Genomic DNA, 16189 nt, shown 5'->3' with positions numbered 1-16189 from the left:
AGTCCTTATCATCTCGTACTCGTTACTATGTAGCCTGACGACTCTAATCAATGCCTGGCACCTGCGATAAGCTCTGTGCCCCGCACTCCAGTATCAGTTGGGCCAGGCCCGATCTCGGCGATAATATAAAAATCATTTGGCCTGCGGATCCAGTGGCCAGTTTCAAATCGACCTCATGCGAAAACGGTTCGCTTCGGTAAAAGAGCTAAACGAATAGAATGCAGAACGACAAGTTTGGTGCCCCGCAGGAGCTGGTTTTCGTACCACCATCACAGCAGCCACCAGGATACCCACAGCCAGGATACCCACAACCAGGATACCCACAACCAGGATACCCACAACCACCACAGCAGGGCTATCCGGCACCGAACTATGGACAGCCACAAATGACTCCTGCTCACACATACGGAGGTCCTCCACCGCCGCCGCCGCAGCCTCCGCGGGATCCTCCCACCCGAGTAGAGGGTCCTCGCGAAGGATGCTGCTCTTTCAACCAAAGGAACAAGCCTCAGGGGAATGCCTTAGGCACAGGTTAGTTGACATTTGGCATTTAGACAAAAGCCAGCCCCATCCGTCAAAAGCCATGACGATTATCTTATCTGGTGTGCCTGAAAACGCGTTGCTATTCTTGGAATATCGAGCGATTAGGAACAGTGACGTAAGCCAATAGCTTATACTCCAAGTAAATAAATTCAACATATACACAATTGAATTTATAAAACAAATAATACAAACATGTTTTTAGTTACTTGTAAACAAGTGATTAGAAATGCAAATGTATTATACATGGATAACGAGTCCGAGTTCCTGCTTGCTTCCAAAGTATCCATTGCTTCATCCTTCCATTTTGCCTTCGCAGCTGGTCTGATCTTCGCCTCTGGAGGCATGAACATAGCGTGGGCCATTGGCTTCCGTGGACCCATTGCCTATCACACGACTAAGCATAACTTTATAGCTTGGTTCATTGGCGCCATCATTGGGGCGGTGCTCACCTGCGGACTGACCAACAAGGTGCCCAAGAAGATAGTCCTGGTAAGCGATGGAGATGTGCTCAATGTGCGAGAACTCCGATTAAACTCTCTACTCGCCTCCTCCGATAGCAATTCTCCTCGGTTCTGGTCATAATCGGTGGCCTGGTGATCGCTTGCACCCACCAGAACGGGAGTGGAACCATAGCTGCCTGCTACCTGGACGGGATTGCCAACGGCCTGGTGTTTGCTCCATTCATGGCCTTGGCCGCTGAGCTCTCGGTGGCCTATAAGCGGGGCATTTTTGCCACCAGCATGGAGCAGGTTAGCTTCGGCGTCGGCATCCTGCTGCAGATCATATACACCAGTTCCTGGAGTTACAACACTTACACCGCGTACAACGACTTCACGGCCGACAACATGAAGGGAGTATTGAGCACCATTTTCGGATTCCTGGCCCTGATTATGGGCACCTTCATGACCATCGAGTCGCCGGTGCTGATGCTGGCCAAGAATGACGAGGCTGGGGCAGTCGATGCCCTGCGCCGCCTGCAGAAGCCAGCCGTGATGACGGACGAGACCTACGAGCAGCTGGCGGAGCACAAGCGCTACTTGGCGGAAAACAAGAGCATGACCCTGGGCCAGAGCATTAGCCAGGCGTTGCCCACGTTCCTGCGACTGGCCTACCTGCGAGCCCTCAACGCGATGAGCCTTTCCTCCTTCGTGATCTTCACGCTGGCCCTCTCCATCTTCCTTAGCTACGGGCTGTCGAGCACGCAAGGATGGTACATTGGTTTTGCCTTCTGCCGCTGGCTGGGCACCTTGTTCACCAGCTTCTGTAGCGACTCACTGGGCAGGAAGAAACCCACGCTGGTGGGCCTCCTCGTAGCCGCCTGCCTGTCCTTCGCCGTTGGTGGCAGATACGGATTCGGGAACTACATGGATGGGGTGACCATCCTGCTCCTGTTCTTCGCCTTCTTCGCGGGCATCGCCTTCACGCCCAGCTCCGCCTACGTTTCGGAGGCCTATCCTCTGGGCGTGAAGCAGCACTTCATCTCCCTCACCTTCATCGTGGAGATGTTCGTCTTCCTGATCATACAGGTGTGCGATTTCAACCTGCGCCAGGGATACAACTATTTCTACATCATGGGCGGCATGTATGTGGGCGGATTCGTTATCGCCTTGGTTTCCTTGCCGGAAACCAGACTGCTGACCATGCGTGGTGCCCAGGAGCAGTTCAGCCGATTGCTTAATGTGCGCTTCTAGTCCAGGAAAGACCTGGAAAAAAGCTTTGATTGTCAACAATCGGTTAATATAAAAGTATTTCTTACTTATAGATAAATGCCATGGAATTAAAAATTCCAAAAGCTTTAAACGTTTTTAATTAAAATGCAATTGGTTTAATTCTTAAAGAACTCGGATTCTTAGACATATTTCACCATGGAATTTTATTACTTTTAGTGACCAATAAATGGTCGATTGGGAAAATCCAATCGGGGAAGAACCTTCGCTGTTATAAGGGATCCTTATCTAGCACTTGGTAAATTAATAAAAAATGTAATACACATTGTTCAAATTGATGATGTACTTTATTTAGAATAAATGTTATCAAATATAAGAGCAAACAATTTTCCTTTTAAATGAGCCAAAACTATTTAACACATTAATCATCATTTTCGATACTTTATAATGGCCATAAATAATATCAATGACTCAAGGCTACCGTTTGCTAAAAATCATTTAAACATCGTTGTGAAGGGTCTTTGAAAGGGGTGTGTATATAATTTACTTTACATTTAACAAGAATGTATAAGTTTTATTGCACATTTCAAGTGTATTTTAAGATTAGATAAAAGGAAACCCCCCTATAAATTGAAAAATGCACGTGTCTACATCTAACAGTAGAGATATCAACTAGTTTAGTTTTGAACCTATTTCGATTCTCCGCAGCCTTTGTTTTCAAATTCTAATTCTGGCAACTGTGTTCTATATATCTATACATATCAAACGATCAGATATTTCCCACAATAACTCTTTTCCGTGGGTGGTCTCCTTGAGTGGGAATAGCGTTGTTTATAATTTTAACCAACACATTTCGATAAGGGTCCTCGTGCTTATCACTGGCCATTAGCCGCTTATCAATGTCGTGCCGATAAGCCTTGGCCCCCGCTCAATTATCATTTCAGTCGCATTTCCAAATGGCTATAATCATTGGCCTAGACAATCTTTCAACCAGTTGCACATTGGTCATAAGCAAGGCTGGTTGCCCTCTAAAAGAACCGCAAAGAAAAACCGATTGAAATGGGAAACGACAGGTTCGCTGTACCGGAGCCACCGCCATTGGGCTTTGCAAGTGCACCACCACAGCCGGGATTTCCCCAACCAGGTTATCCACAGCCAGGACATTCCTGGGACTCACCACATAGCCAGCAGCCAGGATACTCGGGCTATCCTCCAGCACCGCAGCAGGGATATCCCCCGCAGATGGGATATCCACCTCATCAGGGATATCCGCCACAGCAGGGATATAATCCTCAACAAGGATATCCGCCTCAGTATTATGGATCACCAACTGGATATGGAGGACCACCGCCACCACCACCACCGCAGCCCACACAGCAGACCGTGGACGTGGTAGTGAATGGTGGCTGGTATAGTCGCAATCAGAAGAACAAACCACAATCGAATGCTGTGGGCGGAGGTGAGTCAGAGTACAAAGTACAAAACTAAAGCAATATCAATTTCATAATCTTTGAAATGTAAAATCTTTATGTGAAATCTATCTTTGGCTATCTCTCTGTACTCCCCCTTAATAATCTTTGACAATTGTAAACGCAATCCTTAGCTGCTCTCATCTTTATATCTGGAGGCATGAACATTGCGTGGAGCATTGGCTTTCATGGCACTCTATTTTATGCCACCGACAAGCATACCTTCTTAGCCTGGTTCCTTGGCGGCATAATTGGATCCGTTGTCAGCTGTTTTCTCACAAACAAAGTGGCCAAGAAGAAAGTTTTGGTGAGTAGCATCTCGCATCGTGTTATAATTAAAGTTAATTTGCAAACATTCCCTATAGATCTTCAGCTCTGCCCTGGTGATGATTGGTGGCATTGTGGTTGCCTCTACCAGGAATAATGGGGCGGCCAACATGGCAGGATCCTACCTAGATGGGATAGCCAATGGCCTGGTGTTTGCTCCTTTTATGGCCCTGGCTGGAGAGGTTGCAGTGCCCTATATGCGTGGCCTCATCTCGGCAAGCATTGAGCAGATGTGCTATGGCCTGGGCATCTTCATACAGATTGTGTATATCTCCGCTTGGACCTATGAAACCTATCCCTCGAAGAACTCCTTTTCACCGGAGAATATGAGGGGAGTGCTGAGTGCTGTATACGGACTTCTGGCTTTGATAATTGGCTCCCTTCTGTGCATCGAGTCTCCGGTGATAATTCTAGCCACCAAGAACGATGAGCCGGGAGCCATCGATGCGTTGAGACGCCTTCAGAGGCCCTACACTGTGACCAACGAGACCTTCGAGCAGCTGGCAGAGCACAAGCGGTACCTGGCCCACAACAAGGACCTCTCTTTGGGCCAGAGCATTTGCCAGGCCATCCCCACCTTCATCCGGCTGATGTTCCTCCGGGGCCTGAATGTTCTGAGCATCAACCAGTTCCTATACTTGACCCTTCTCTACTCATTTGTGAACTGGTATGGCCTGAGCGGCTCCTGGGCCTGGCTCTGTGGATTCGGATTCTGTCGGTGGATGGGCAACTTTATAGCCACATTCAGCATGGAGTCGGCGGGTCGCAAGAAGCCCACTGTCCTGGGACTCTTGGTCTGCGGTGTCCTGGCCTTCGTGATTGCCGCTCAGTACAATATCATGAACTACAACACCGGGAATGCCATCATGGTGTTGGTCTTCGAGTTCTTCGCGGGAGTCGCCTTCACGGCCACGTCTCCTTACCTCGCCGAGGCGTATCCTTTGGGAGTTAAGCAGCATTTCATAGCGTTTACCTTTATTGCCGAGATGCTGATCTTCATTGTGATTGGAATGATCGATTGGGGTTACACGGCCGGAGTTAACTACTTCTACACCGTGGGAGGACTTTATTTAATAGGATTCGTTTTCGTGATCCTCTGCCTGCCGGAGACCAGAAGGACCAATTTGCGTGAGGCCCAGGGCAAGTTCAGCAGGTTTATCAGCACGGCCTTCTAGACGCTGTCTTTCTGTGATGTTTTCTAGCGGCATTAGTCAGAGATTGAAGATTGGAGATAATAAAAGTATTTATACCTCGACACAAGCACTCTCCGATTTGTATTTCCCAGTTGTATATCAACTATTGATAACATTTATGAACTGTCAACAAAACAATCGTCATAAGAGTGCTTTGCAGTGGAAAGTGAAAACATTGAAAACAATAAAGTCAAACGAAGAGAGAGTTTCTCAACCTTATAGAGAGACACAGAGGGAGAGGAAGAACCCTATCGGAGTAGAACTACCACCTACCTGCACCAAATCGCGGCTATAACACATGCTCGACCTTTCGTGATAGGAAAATCCAGCATATAGCACACACCTAAGCGCTTATTTATCAATCAATATGCGATAAGATAAGCGGGCAGCCAATAGATATAGATAGAGCTGCGATCGGACCTGTTCAAGAACCCAAAAACCACCGAAACCACCGATTTGTAGTCTTGTTCGACAGCTCGACCACAGTGGGTGCCCGATGCCCGACCCCGATCCCAGACCTTCGCCCAACGATGGTTTCCAGGCCATTCCCATTCACAGTGCCGGTGGCCAGCAGCGGGAGCTGATCCTGCAGAGCAGCCAGAGGAGTCCTTGCTGCAATCGCGATCTGCGCAATCAGCCCCAGGCAAATGCAGTTGGAGCGGGTAAGATCAGGGGAAAATTACTGAAGTACTTAATATCAATCAAGGAAAATGAATATGGATTATTGTACAAGTGATCACCAAAGCATTTGGAATTCCTTTGACTAAAAGCCGGAAATACTTGTTGTTTTCTTGTTTTAAAGAAACTCCCATTCGGAAATGATTCACTATTTGTTGTGCCTTAGTAATGTTTATGGTGTAAAGTTTGATAAAGTTTGATACCTGCCAAAAAACTGTCATCGTGACATTTGCTTATCATTATTTTTTAGCAATGGAAAATCTTTTGCAATAAATGATTAAAAGTCCTTGGAAGAAACCTAAAAAGAAAACTAAGGATTCCTTGACCTTCCAATACTTTAAGCATTGTATTAAAAACGTTCTACAAGTTGTCACTAGAAATCTTATCTCTTAACAAATAATAAGCCATAAGATAAGCGTTTTCTGTATTATGGCCAATACTTAATAAACAATTTTTTTAATTAATTTTTTTCTGTTTTTTACAGCGGCGCTTATTTTTGTGTCCGGAGGTCTGCACATAGCCTGGAGCATTGGCTTTGACACTTTCTTTACCGAACTTGAAGTTACCAATCATTTGCGTATTTGCTGGTTTTTAGCCGCCATTTTCGGAGCCCTTTTGGGTGGATTCTTCAGTCAGAAATATTCATATAAATTGTTAATGGTGAGGACAAAGTAAATTATTAATTTCTTTAATATTCATACTATCTGCAAGTGAAGTGTGATTATTTATTAAATATTTAAGGAAATTGGTAAGAGAATATGCAGATCACAGAGAGCTATTTCTGGATCTTGATATTCCTGAACCTATTTCTGCATATTTTAAACTACAGTTTTAAATATATTAATTATAATTACAAATCAATCTTAAATATATCTCTATAATACAATTATTTAACCTCTTCCAGGAATTCTGCTCCGTTCTCGTTCTGATCGGAGGAGCTGTGATGGCTGTAAACAAGTTAAACCCAAATGCCTTGCTGGCAGCACGATATCTGAATGGTTTTGCCAATGGACTGGCCATAGCTCCCACCCTGGCCATGGCTGGTGAGCTTTCCGTTTTCTACAAGAGAGGAACCATTACCTCGGCGGGAGAGCAGTGGCCGGTGACTATCGGGATCTTCGTGCAGATCGTATGCAGTGCCAGCTGGGACACGGAAAGTGACTTAACGGAGGAGCAGTTCCAGGGAGCAATAAGTGCAGTGCTGGGTGTCCTGGCCCTGGTCATGGCTACCCTGCTCTCCATCGAGTCGCCGGTGGATCTTCTGGAGCGGAACGACGAGCAGGGGGCCATAGAGGCGCTGAGCCGACTGCAAAGACCCCGGGCAGTGACAGCGGAGACATACGACCAGGTGAGCGACCATCGCACCTACCTGGCCCTACATCGATCCCTGAGCTGGCAAAAGGCCTGCCCTGCGTTCTTCCGGCTGGCGATAATGCGAGCCCTGTACGGGATGAGCTGCAGCATGCTGGTGGCCTACACGCTGACAGTGACAAGCACCATGGTCTACAGAGGCAACTCAGGACCGTATGTCCTCTTCGGCTTCCTGCGACTCGTGGGCAGCTTCAGCTGTGCCTTTGCCCTGGACTCATTGGGCAGGAAGATACCACTGCTCCTGGGTCTGGTAATCTCTGGTGGCCTATGCTTTGGCCTGGCCAGCAGGTTTGCCTACACCAAGGTCCTCCGTTTCGGGGACATGCGTATGGCCCTGTGGCTCCTGCTCATCTTCCAGCTGTTCGCGGGCATAGGATTCGCGCCCTGTTCGGCGTATCTCTCGGAGGCCTTTCCCCGCCGCTTCAAAAGGCAGTGCATAGCACTGGCCTATGTCCTGGAGATGATCGTCCAGGTGATCATCCTCCAAGTCGATCTCAGCGCCACAGTCGAGGGCAGTGATTGTGTCGAGATGTTCTTCTTCGCCATGGGAAGTCTCCTGCTGGCCAGCTTCCTGGGAAGCGTTTGGTTCATGCCGGAGACAAAGGACACTACGCTGGTGCAGGCACAGTTCCGGTTCCAGGAGTTTGTGATCCCGCCCGCCTAAAAGTAGGCCACTCAAGACTAACCAACCCCTGGATATAGCTAGGGAATAAATCGGAAATCTTTATAGGGAGCACTGCTGCGTGTTTGCCGTTGTCTTATCGCCGGAGAAGTGACTGTCGAGATTTGATTTTACTCTCTTTTGTGTCGATCAGCATGAGGCGCTGTTAGAATTTGGGGAACACCAGGGATATATAGAGGTATATATACTATAGTAAAAGTTATATGGTCAAAGCCCAATCGAGTCGGTTTCCATACAACTACGATAAGATACTCCTTCGACCATAAATGTTTGATGGACTTTATATAGCTCGAAGGAAGGTATTTTAAAAGCTGGAACCATAAACTTATTAACTGGGCCATTAACTTATATTATTATTAATATTAGAAGTATTTTAAATTTTATATTTAGAACACAAAAGAAATAAAGACTTAATTAATGACTGAAAGCATCAGGGAATATCAACAAGAAAACATTAAAATAACATATTTTTTATTATTAATATATTTATCTATAATTTAATCAAAATATTTTGAGTCTCAGGCAAGAACTGACAGCACTTTGCTGTTCAACTTTCACTCGTCACTAAACTTTATTATGAACCTTGTCCACTTGGGCCCAGGCTAAAAGTGCGTTCCACTTATACATGTGACCGCTTGCGTATATATATATATTCAAATTTTAATTAATTTATTTATATCCACTAATCAGGCTGATAAGTGGCTGACAGAAAAAGGTTTCCTTATCTAATCTTGGCCCGCTGGCCGAGCCGCCGCTCACTCAATAACCGCCCGATGCTCGGCCATTTATCAAACGGCGTCGCGGCGGTCGGTTGGCGGTCCGGCAAGTGCGAAATTTATGGCCCGGAACGAGGAGTATCGGATCGGTGACAGAAAGTGCAAAAATAATGACAAACTCGAGTAGACAAACAACGACTGCGGTTCCAATGAAAAAGTGTCAAGTGTAAACAGTCAACAAATCGAGCGGCCAAAATAATTAAAAGCGGAAACGGCATAACCAGCTCAATTGTTAAGACCAAAGAACTTAATTGTGATTAGGCCACAAAATGCCCAACATGTTGCCAACGATCGAGGAGGAGGGCAAGTTGTCCTGGCTGCGTCTCATGTGGCGTTATCGCCTGCAGTTCCAATCCATGGCTTCAGGTATAAACAAATTAATACTGAATAAATAAATTCCTTATATATATCATTCCTGATCAGCTTCCATAGTATTTGTGGGCTGTGGCATGCGCCTGGCCTGGTCCATCTTCGACACTCCCGCAGGAAAGTTCCTCAACAATAAGAATACCCATAATTTGATGATGAGTTGGTTCATTGGCGCCGCCTTGGGTGCAATTCTGGCAGCTCTCTTTGTCCAGCGGGTCACCAAGAATGTGGCTTATGTAAGTTTAATTAATTATAAATATTATTAGCATATTCCCCCTTCGTTTAAGTATTATTTAATGTCAAAGTTAAGCTTTTTTGCATGTCATTGCCAGCGACAAAGATTAATTCATTTATTGTGTTATCCTGCCGTGATTTCCCCCTGAAAAACTCCCACTCTGTTTAGCTCCAGCCACGAATTGATACTGCAGCCATTAGCACTTAGCCATTAGGGGACTTATCAATATAATAAACTGATAGGGCGATCGCGCTCAACCTGCATTGGCCATTAAGTGGCGATAGCCGCTAAGCGGTAAGCGAGGGCTGATCGATCGATAGCTGAATGTTGGAGTGCAAAAATAACAATTAAAATATTACCTAAACTACCTTAGAATAACTCTTAAAGCAAATAAAATTGTTACAATGCTCTTAAATAAGAACAAATTGATAAGTTAATACCAATTAAGATGTCTTATAACAACATCCTCTTATTTTCAGACCTCCAGTGGCTTCCTGTTGATCATGGCTGGCATCCTGAATGTGGCTTTTCCGCAACACTTCCTGGCCGCCTGCTACAGCAGCGTGGGTGTAGGAGCAGCATATGGTCTCACCCAGATCCAGGCTCTCATTACAGGATCGGAGGTGGCTCACAAATCCATTCGCGGCATGCTGGTCAGTTGCGAGCGAATCTTCCTGTGGCTCGGCGTCTGTGTCCAGGTTTTCTACACCCGAGTGTGGCACAACCTGGAGCCGCTGGAGTCGCAGGGATACGGCCTTCATGTGGATCAACTGCACGGCATAGCGATGGCAGGTCTGGGTTTGGGGGCTGTCATCCTGGCGCTGTCCCATCGCCTGGAATCGCCGCTGCTGCTGTTGCATCAGGAAAGGGAAATGGCGGTGAGTGAAACTCTAAAGGCTCTCCATGGACAATCCACCACGGAACTGGTGAGGCTGAGGGAGGACTGCCGGCAGCTGCACAGTGCCCGGGACTGGGAGCGCTTCGTGGAGGAGCCCGAGGAGGCGGAAGGAGGCTGGAGACAATGGGCCAGGCGTGTGCTGCCCTTCCTCAAGGTCCTGCTGCTGCGGTGCTTCGCCACTTTGGCCATATCCCTGAGCTACAATCGGGCCTTCCTGGTGGTCAGCTGGCATGGCCTGGAGTGCGACATGAACTGCCTGTACTGGCTGGCCTTCGCAGGACTCTTTGGCAGTGTAATCGGAGCCCTTGTCGTGGACTGGCAGGGTCGCAGGAAACTCTGCTCCCTGTCCCTCTTCATCGCTGGCATTATGATCGTGATGGTGGGCGGGGTGTTTGAGCATCTGGAGTCCGTGAAGAAAACCTTCTACGACATCAACCTGCAGGCCATAGCCCTGCTGATGCTCCTCTTCGAGATCATTGTGGCCGGCGGTGTGGCAGTTCCCGCTCTGGTCTACACATCCGAGGCCTTTAGCATCGCCCACAAGGCGAGGTGCCTGGCCGGTGTCCTGATCCTGGAGCAGTTGCTCCAGCTGGCTCTCCTGCTGGCCACCTTCGAGCACTGCATCACCGTTTCGGTGTTCTTCTTCACGATCGGTGGCCTCAGCTTTGTGGTGGGGCTGATGGTGTTCATGCTTCTGCCGGAGACCAAGCAACTCACTCTCTACGAGTGCCTGCTCCAGTTCAAGAAGGTTCCTTAAGGCACCGTCGTATCGTATCTCCAAGTGCTAATATATGTGCTATCTGTGCCTATCTGTTATCTATTTTTATGTGCCGTATATTCCCATATGCATGTGACTGTTTAATCGTATCTATAGGTTACTGGAGTGCCTCCTCGTCTTTCGTATGCTTTCCTCATAAGGTTAATCTTCACTTATATAAGAAAGAATTTTGAACAGAAAAACTGTTTCAAAAACCATATATTTAAATAGGCTTACCCATTTTTCTATGGTTTTGATCAAGGAAAAAGGGTTAAAAACCTTAATTTTAATGCTGCATTTATTATAAAAGATAGTTGTATGTATTTAAGTAAAAGAAAATATTTCTAAAACATCTATAACAATTTCCAAGCTTTAAATAAATATAGTATTCTTCAAAAGAATATTCAAAGGAGAATCTTTTGAAAATCTTAAGCCTTATTCTATTAGAAACTATAAAAAACAAGAAACTTCCTCATCATCATTGGATTTTCATTATCATTAACTTCCCAAATCTTGATTTTTATGTCACTTTAATTAAAAGATGAATAAATTTACTATTTAAAGTAAATTGTTGCTATTATACATATACATTTATTCTTGATACTTTTACTATACAGTAACAATCCCAAACATTTTTCTTACATTTTCAACACAAAAAAGCAGTAAAAGCTTTTACAATTAAGGTTTAAATACAATTCTTGGCCAAGTTAAAGCTTTTCCAATTCCCAAAGCTTTCCTACCATAATTTCTGCACAACTGTTACCAGTATTTTCCCTGCAGAGCTTTCCCTGGAAGTCAGTCCAAAAATAACCTGGGTAAACAATGTGTTTTGCGACTCTACTCCTTCCTTTGCCGGCTAGTGAAAGCTCCTCCCTGGCTCATTCATAAAGGCTCCTACAACTCTCGTCCTGGCGATTTACCCTTTCACGCATCCATAACACTTTTGTGAATTTTATGCGGATCTTGGGACGGAGAGAAGTGCGGGAAATCAGCTTGATTAATATGGCGTGTGATGAATATGCAGGATGAGAGAGGGAAAATCCGGGCAACTCCCCAGCTGGCCATCTAATGATGTGGAAAATTCGCACCGCTTCCCCGTTGCTATCAGATACCACTTATTTTTATGCAATTTTTGTGTCAGACACTCGGCTTAGACACTTGAGTGGTGGCTTTGCCCTATTCGCAGTCCCTTTGGTGACCAGGATGCATTTTGCATTTCGGTAGGTGAACGTGTGTCCCTGTCCGTGTGTGGCCAGGATGCTGCGGTTGCTTTGTTACTCAATTGGACCTGGCCGCAATTAGCAATTCTGGCCAACACTTGCCGGCCATTCAATAACATGCGGTCAACGGCCAGGCCAGCTTCGAACTCTGCCCCAAATGAATCGAGTTTAAAGTTATTTAATTTTTAATTGAGTTAATTAGTGGCAGAACAATTTCTTTGTTTATGCTGCAGAAACAGAACGGAAAAACAAAAAAAATTAAAAAAGAACCAAACAAAACAAACAACAGGACACTGGAAAAAATTTGAACAACTTATCAATTTTATTTCTCATATTATATTAATATATTTTTCTTAAACACCATTTATCGAAAATATTATTATTATCATTATTAAATAAAAATACAAGCAAGAAAATAGAATGCGATCTTAAAATCTTAAATGCAAAAATATAATTAATAAGGAAATGCTCAAATTTTAATAGAATGAGAAAGCCGAATTCTAAATCAGCTGAAACTTGGCCAAAAATGCATTGATTTCCATTCGGAAAGCGTTCCTGTGTTTGTTTTTGTCAGGTTAACAAATCTGCGTACTCAGTTTAAAACGTAAAATTCTTGCGATTTTTGACAATTTTAATGATGTAACCCCTTTTAAAATTTTGCAAAAATTGGCTAAAATGGTCAAAATGTTTGTTCTCATGTTTTTGCTACTAATTAACTTGAATTTTAATGGCGATTCAGAATATATATGACTTTCGGCAATCCTCAACGTTTTGGGCATTTTATGCTGCCAGGAACACACACGAATTTGCAATTTTTCATTGATATTTACCAATAAATTTATTTGATATATTTTTAACCAATTGAAGTTAAAAAAAAAACTCATAACTTGGCCAATAATTGATTAATTTTAATTCGGAAAGCGTTGCGATGCTAGTTTTTACCAGGGTAACAAATCTGCATACTCAGTTTAAAATGTAAAAAAATCACAATTTTTGGCAGATTTTTTTAAATTTTAACGAAAAAAAAATGTTTAAAAATTTGTCCAACAAATTTTTTTCTGCGAAACATGGCTAGATCGATTTGGCTGATCATGCTGATCAAGAATATATATGGCTTATAGGGTCGGAAATGACTTCTTCACTACATTTGCAAGCCCTGCAAAGGCTCTTTACAAGTTCGCTAATATTTTTCTCTGTGCCGAAATTATTTCTATTTGGCCCGTTGGCTTGGTTATAATTCCCCTGGGCTTTTGCTGGCGGCATCCAAAATGCTGAAAACTTAAAGTTTCACCTAATTACAGAGTTCTCTGCGAAATTCAAGCCGTGGGGTTGGCAATGGATACCCCGGCAAGGGGAACCCGTAACTCCAATCCCATTTCAAGCGGGCTTAGATAGACTTTTTTTTATCCTTACTGGACATTTCCGGAAACCTGATGCTCACATCTCTGAAAACTTGAAATAAAATTCTCTTTCCCTTAAACGAAGTGAGAGACTGTAGTGTACTTTTCAGCGCAAAGAGAATAGACTTGTCCTAAAATAAGCGTGAACAAAAAGGAAATGCTTGGAAAAGCATAGAAAAAGATGGTGAGACAGGGAAAAACATTTGCTAAATTTTCGCCATGTGAGCTGGGAGACTTGTGTGTGTGTTTGTTGGGTCCCTTTGGTGGGAACTTAATATGTTGGTGACTGTGGCGCAGCCCTTGTTTCAATTAACTGAAATTGAAATCGACAATCGTAAACATTAACAGTAATGGGATTCCCCCGCTGGGCCACGCTCCAAGCGTGGGAGCAACAATGCAAATCGGTTTTGCTGCAGCTCGGAAAACACGTTGACGAGCAGAAGTCAAGCCAAAGGAAAAGCATTTTCCGCAGGCCAAGGAAAACAGGTTAAGAAAGCAGCAGCAGAAGCCACCGAGAGAGAGAGAGAGTGAGAGAGGAGCGCAGCTCGCCGGCATCGTAAATGAAAAAAGCAAACAAACGTAAAATTTTATTTGTGCGCAATTTTCTATAAATTTTCATCGATTGCCATTGGGATATTGGCGACATTTGCGTTTGGCATTTTGCTGCGTCCTTCACACACACACACACACACACTCTGCCGCATTTATACCAAGGTACAAACACATATAAGATGCTGCTGGGGAGGAGAGCTCCTTCGGCTGCCATAACTTGAGCTGCACTTGGAATTATGCTCTGCCGCCTTGCCTGAAATTGAAAAGTATACATATATATATAACCATATGGGTTACAAGTTTCCAATCAACATGCGACTGAAGTTGCCATAATGGCAAATAAATTATGTTCTCAAAAAGGAAACGGAAGCGGCAGCGGAAACGGAAACGGAAACGCGGTAAGCAGGCCATTTTAGCAATGGCATCAAATTAATGTCTCAGCATGCCGCAAAATGGCCGACGTGGCGCAATTTATGACGCCGAAAGACAACTCCCGAAGTGGCCAAGTGACTCCGCTCCCAGCTATCCCCCATTCCGCGGCGGTGTGACAATAAAAGCGAGTCAAATGGCCTAAAAAGCGAGAAGGGACCGCAAATCCAAAGCCACAAAGAAATGTAAGTATATAAAAGCGAAATAATAAATAAGACCGTGAAGCGTGCCCATAAAGGGTTGCGATCATAAACAGACAAAGTCAAATCAATTGCTGTCAAAAGGAGAGAACTTACAAAAGTCAAGCTTTAAGCTGCAGCTTAGCCTGCGCCTGAGAATATCTCAGGACTCGATAAATGAATTGGAAATTAAATCGAGCGACCGACACACAGGCGCAAATTCAATGGGAATCGCCTCCGATCTTCTGGAGGGGTTTTTGTTTCTGTGTCTGGCCTGTCAGAAAGTAAATTGACACGTTTTCATTTCATTTGTTGCTGCCTGCGAGTCCTGTTCACTCTCTCTCTCTCTCTCTCTCTCTATCGTCCTTCGAGTCCTGCGTTGGCAGTTGCCGAAAATAAACGCCACACAGCGAAACTTTTCCCTAACAAGCCTATAAACTTTTCCCTGCTCGCCTTCCTTCCTTTCCGGCAGTAACTTTTTCTTAAATTGAAAGGCCACTCCCTGCACCGAAAAGTTGATGAAAAATTAAAGAGTAGCAGAGCCCGATGCAGGCAGATCGACTGCCGCACAAAGCGCATTAAATTTAATTAGCTCACATAAATCTGCAGTTCGAGGATGCGGATTTAGGATTTCCCAGAGAGAGAATCACTCGAGTTGACATTTTTAATGCAGCCACGAGGGCAAAGTGGTGATGGTAGGGATTTTCCCTGGTCCTTTTCCCCATTTTCCTCGGCTTTCATGACTTATGCAACTTTTGACGACAGGTGCAGGCGAGTGAGTGTGTGTGACTTTGTGTTAAATCAACTGTCGCTTCCTCTCGGCAAAGTTTGTCCTGCAAGGACCCCTCGCCAGAGCCGAGCCAGTGGAATTCAAGTTATGATAGCTGCATGCGTTTCAACAATTTACTTAACAGCTAACTGCGCTGAAAATGTCACAGAAAGAAAGTAAATCGGTAAAAGCGTGAGAAAGTGCGGGAAATGGGGCAAGTAGTTCGGGCCAATTTGCTGGGGAATATTCATGGAAATGTTTTTTACTAGGGGAAGTACATAGAAAATGGGTTGAGAAAGGTTGTAATAAAAGTTATTTATTACTAAAATTATTATTTATGGTGCTAATTAAGGAAATATTTACTATTATATTGCTTTAGAATGTTACTGAAGTAATTCTCGGGTATATAATATTCTAGGATATATCTTATTGTTTTTCTTTTTTTAAAACTCTCATATGTTCTGCTATTTTCCCATTCAATAATAAAGCCTTTATTAAAAAGTCTCCACAAAAAAGGGTATATCTAATAATGCAAACCATCTCCGCATTCATTCACTTTCCATTATTTTCCTGAACAGACTGACAGAAATCAAAAGTATTTTCTTTATAAAAAGCCAATGCAATTTTCCACTATATACCATCATATATGTATATATTTATTATTATACAGCATAA

The 16189-nt window shown here is 44.3% G+C and overlaps 4 protein-coding genes across 6 annotated transcripts in view; all 4 read left to right on the top strand.

The window, feature by feature from the left end:
• The window catches only part of LOC110184763 (solute carrier family 2, facilitated glucose transporter member 4), a 65955-nt gene extending 60689 nt beyond the window's left edge, over window positions 1-5266 (top strand). The window contains exons 3-5 of one of the 2 annotated variants that reach the window (XM_086838713.1): window positions 3072-3669; window positions 3814-3986; window positions 4045-5266. In XM_086838713.1, coding sequence (XP_086694839.1) covers window positions 3270-3669; window positions 3814-3986; window positions 4045-5181 — 1710 coding nt within the window. In that variant the 5' untranslated portion in view covers window positions 3072-3269 and the 3' untranslated portion in view covers window positions 5182-5266. Of the gene's footprint in view, window positions 1-2528; window positions 3670-3813; window positions 3987-4044 lie in introns of those variants that run through there. The other variant, XM_020953394.2, reaches the window with a different exon arrangement.
• On the top strand, window positions 189-2380 carry Srg2 (Sting-regulated gene 2). Its single transcript, XM_020953395.2, has 3 exons — window positions 189-531; window positions 860-1032; window positions 1101-2380. The coding sequence occupies exons 1-3, from the start codon at window positions 219-221 to the stop codon at window positions 2232-2234; spliced, it is 1620 nt and encodes a 539-aa protein (XP_020809054.2). The 5' UTR covers window positions 189-218; the 3' UTR covers window positions 2235-2380.
• Window positions 5267-5417: 151 nt separating the features above from the next.
• On the top strand, window positions 5418-8390 carry LOC110184767 (uncharacterized). Of its 2 annotated transcripts, none has more exons than XM_020953401.2 (3): window positions 5418-5861; window positions 6362-6537; window positions 6782-8390. In XM_020953401.2, exons 1-3 carry the CDS (start codon window positions 5696-5698, stop codon window positions 7910-7912), a joined length of 1473 nt encoding a protein of 490 aa, XP_020809060.2. In that variant the 5' UTR covers window positions 5418-5695; the 3' UTR covers window positions 7913-8390. The 2 variants fall into 2 exon arrangements, with proteins under 2 accessions (XP_020809060.2, XP_020809061.2); XM_020953402.2 differs by lacking the exon at window positions 5418-5861 and adding an exon at window positions 6111-6223.
• LOC110184768 (uncharacterized) lies at window positions 7985-11369 on the top strand. The gene is made up of 4 exons (XM_020953403.2): window positions 7985-8108; window positions 8621-9072; window positions 9130-9311; window positions 9790-11369. The coding sequence occupies exons 2-4, from the start codon at window positions 8976-8978 to the stop codon at window positions 10963-10965; spliced, it is 1455 nt and encodes a 484-aa protein (XP_020809062.2). The 5' UTR covers window positions 7985-8108; window positions 8621-8975; the 3' UTR covers window positions 10966-11369.
• Window positions 11370-16189: the final 4820 nt, after the last annotated feature.

The sequence above is a fragment of the Drosophila serrata genome, unplaced genomic scaffold (genome assembly GCF_035046125.1).
Source record: "Drosophila serrata isolate PLE 108 unplaced genomic scaffold, ASM3504612v1 contig_359, whole genome shotgun sequence".
Taxonomy (NCBI): Eukaryota; Metazoa; Arthropoda; class Insecta; order Diptera; family Drosophilidae; genus Drosophila; species Drosophila serrata.
The sequence above is the reverse complement of the archived record's forward strand: the minus strand, read 5'-3'. Positions and strand labels throughout refer to the sequence as shown.

Excerpts from the sequence above, each read along its gene's own strand:
- LOC110184768 (XM_020953403.2), top strand. The coding sequence starts at position 8,976 with ATGCCCAACATGTTGCCAACGATCGAGGAGGAGGGCAAGTTGTCCTGG. Across the intron at positions 9,073-9,129 it reads GTTCCAATCCATGGCTTCAG|CTTCCATAGTATTTGTGGGC; the intron begins GTATAAACAAAT and ends ATTCCTGATCAG. Across the intron at positions 9,312-9,789 it reads TCACCAAGAATGTGGCTTAT|ACCTCCAGTGGCTTCCTGTT; the intron begins GTAAGTTTAATT and ends TCTTATTTTCAG.
- Srg2 (XM_020953395.2), top strand. The coding sequence starts at position 219 with ATGCAGAACGACAAGTTTGGTGCCCCGCAGGAGCTGGTTTTCGTACCA. Across the intron at positions 532-859 it reads GGGGAATGCCTTAGGCACAG|CTGGTCTGATCTTCGCCTCT; the intron begins GTTAGTTGACAT and ends TTGCCTTCGCAG. Across the intron at positions 1,033-1,100 it reads TGCCCAAGAAGATAGTCCTG|CAATTCTCCTCGGTTCTGGT; the intron begins GTAAGCGATGGA and ends CTCCTCCGATAG.
- LOC110184767 (XM_020953401.2), top strand. The coding sequence starts at position 5,696 with ATGCCCGACCCCGATCCCAGACCTTCGCCCAACGATGGTTTCCAGGCC. Across the intron at positions 5,862-6,361 it reads GGCAAATGCAGTTGGAGCGG|CGGCGCTTATTTTTGTGTCC; the intron begins GTAAGATCAGGG and ends TGTTTTTTACAG. Across the intron at positions 6,538-6,781 it reads ATTCATATAAATTGTTAATG|GAATTCTGCTCCGTTCTCGT; the intron begins GTGAGGACAAAG and ends AACCTCTTCCAG.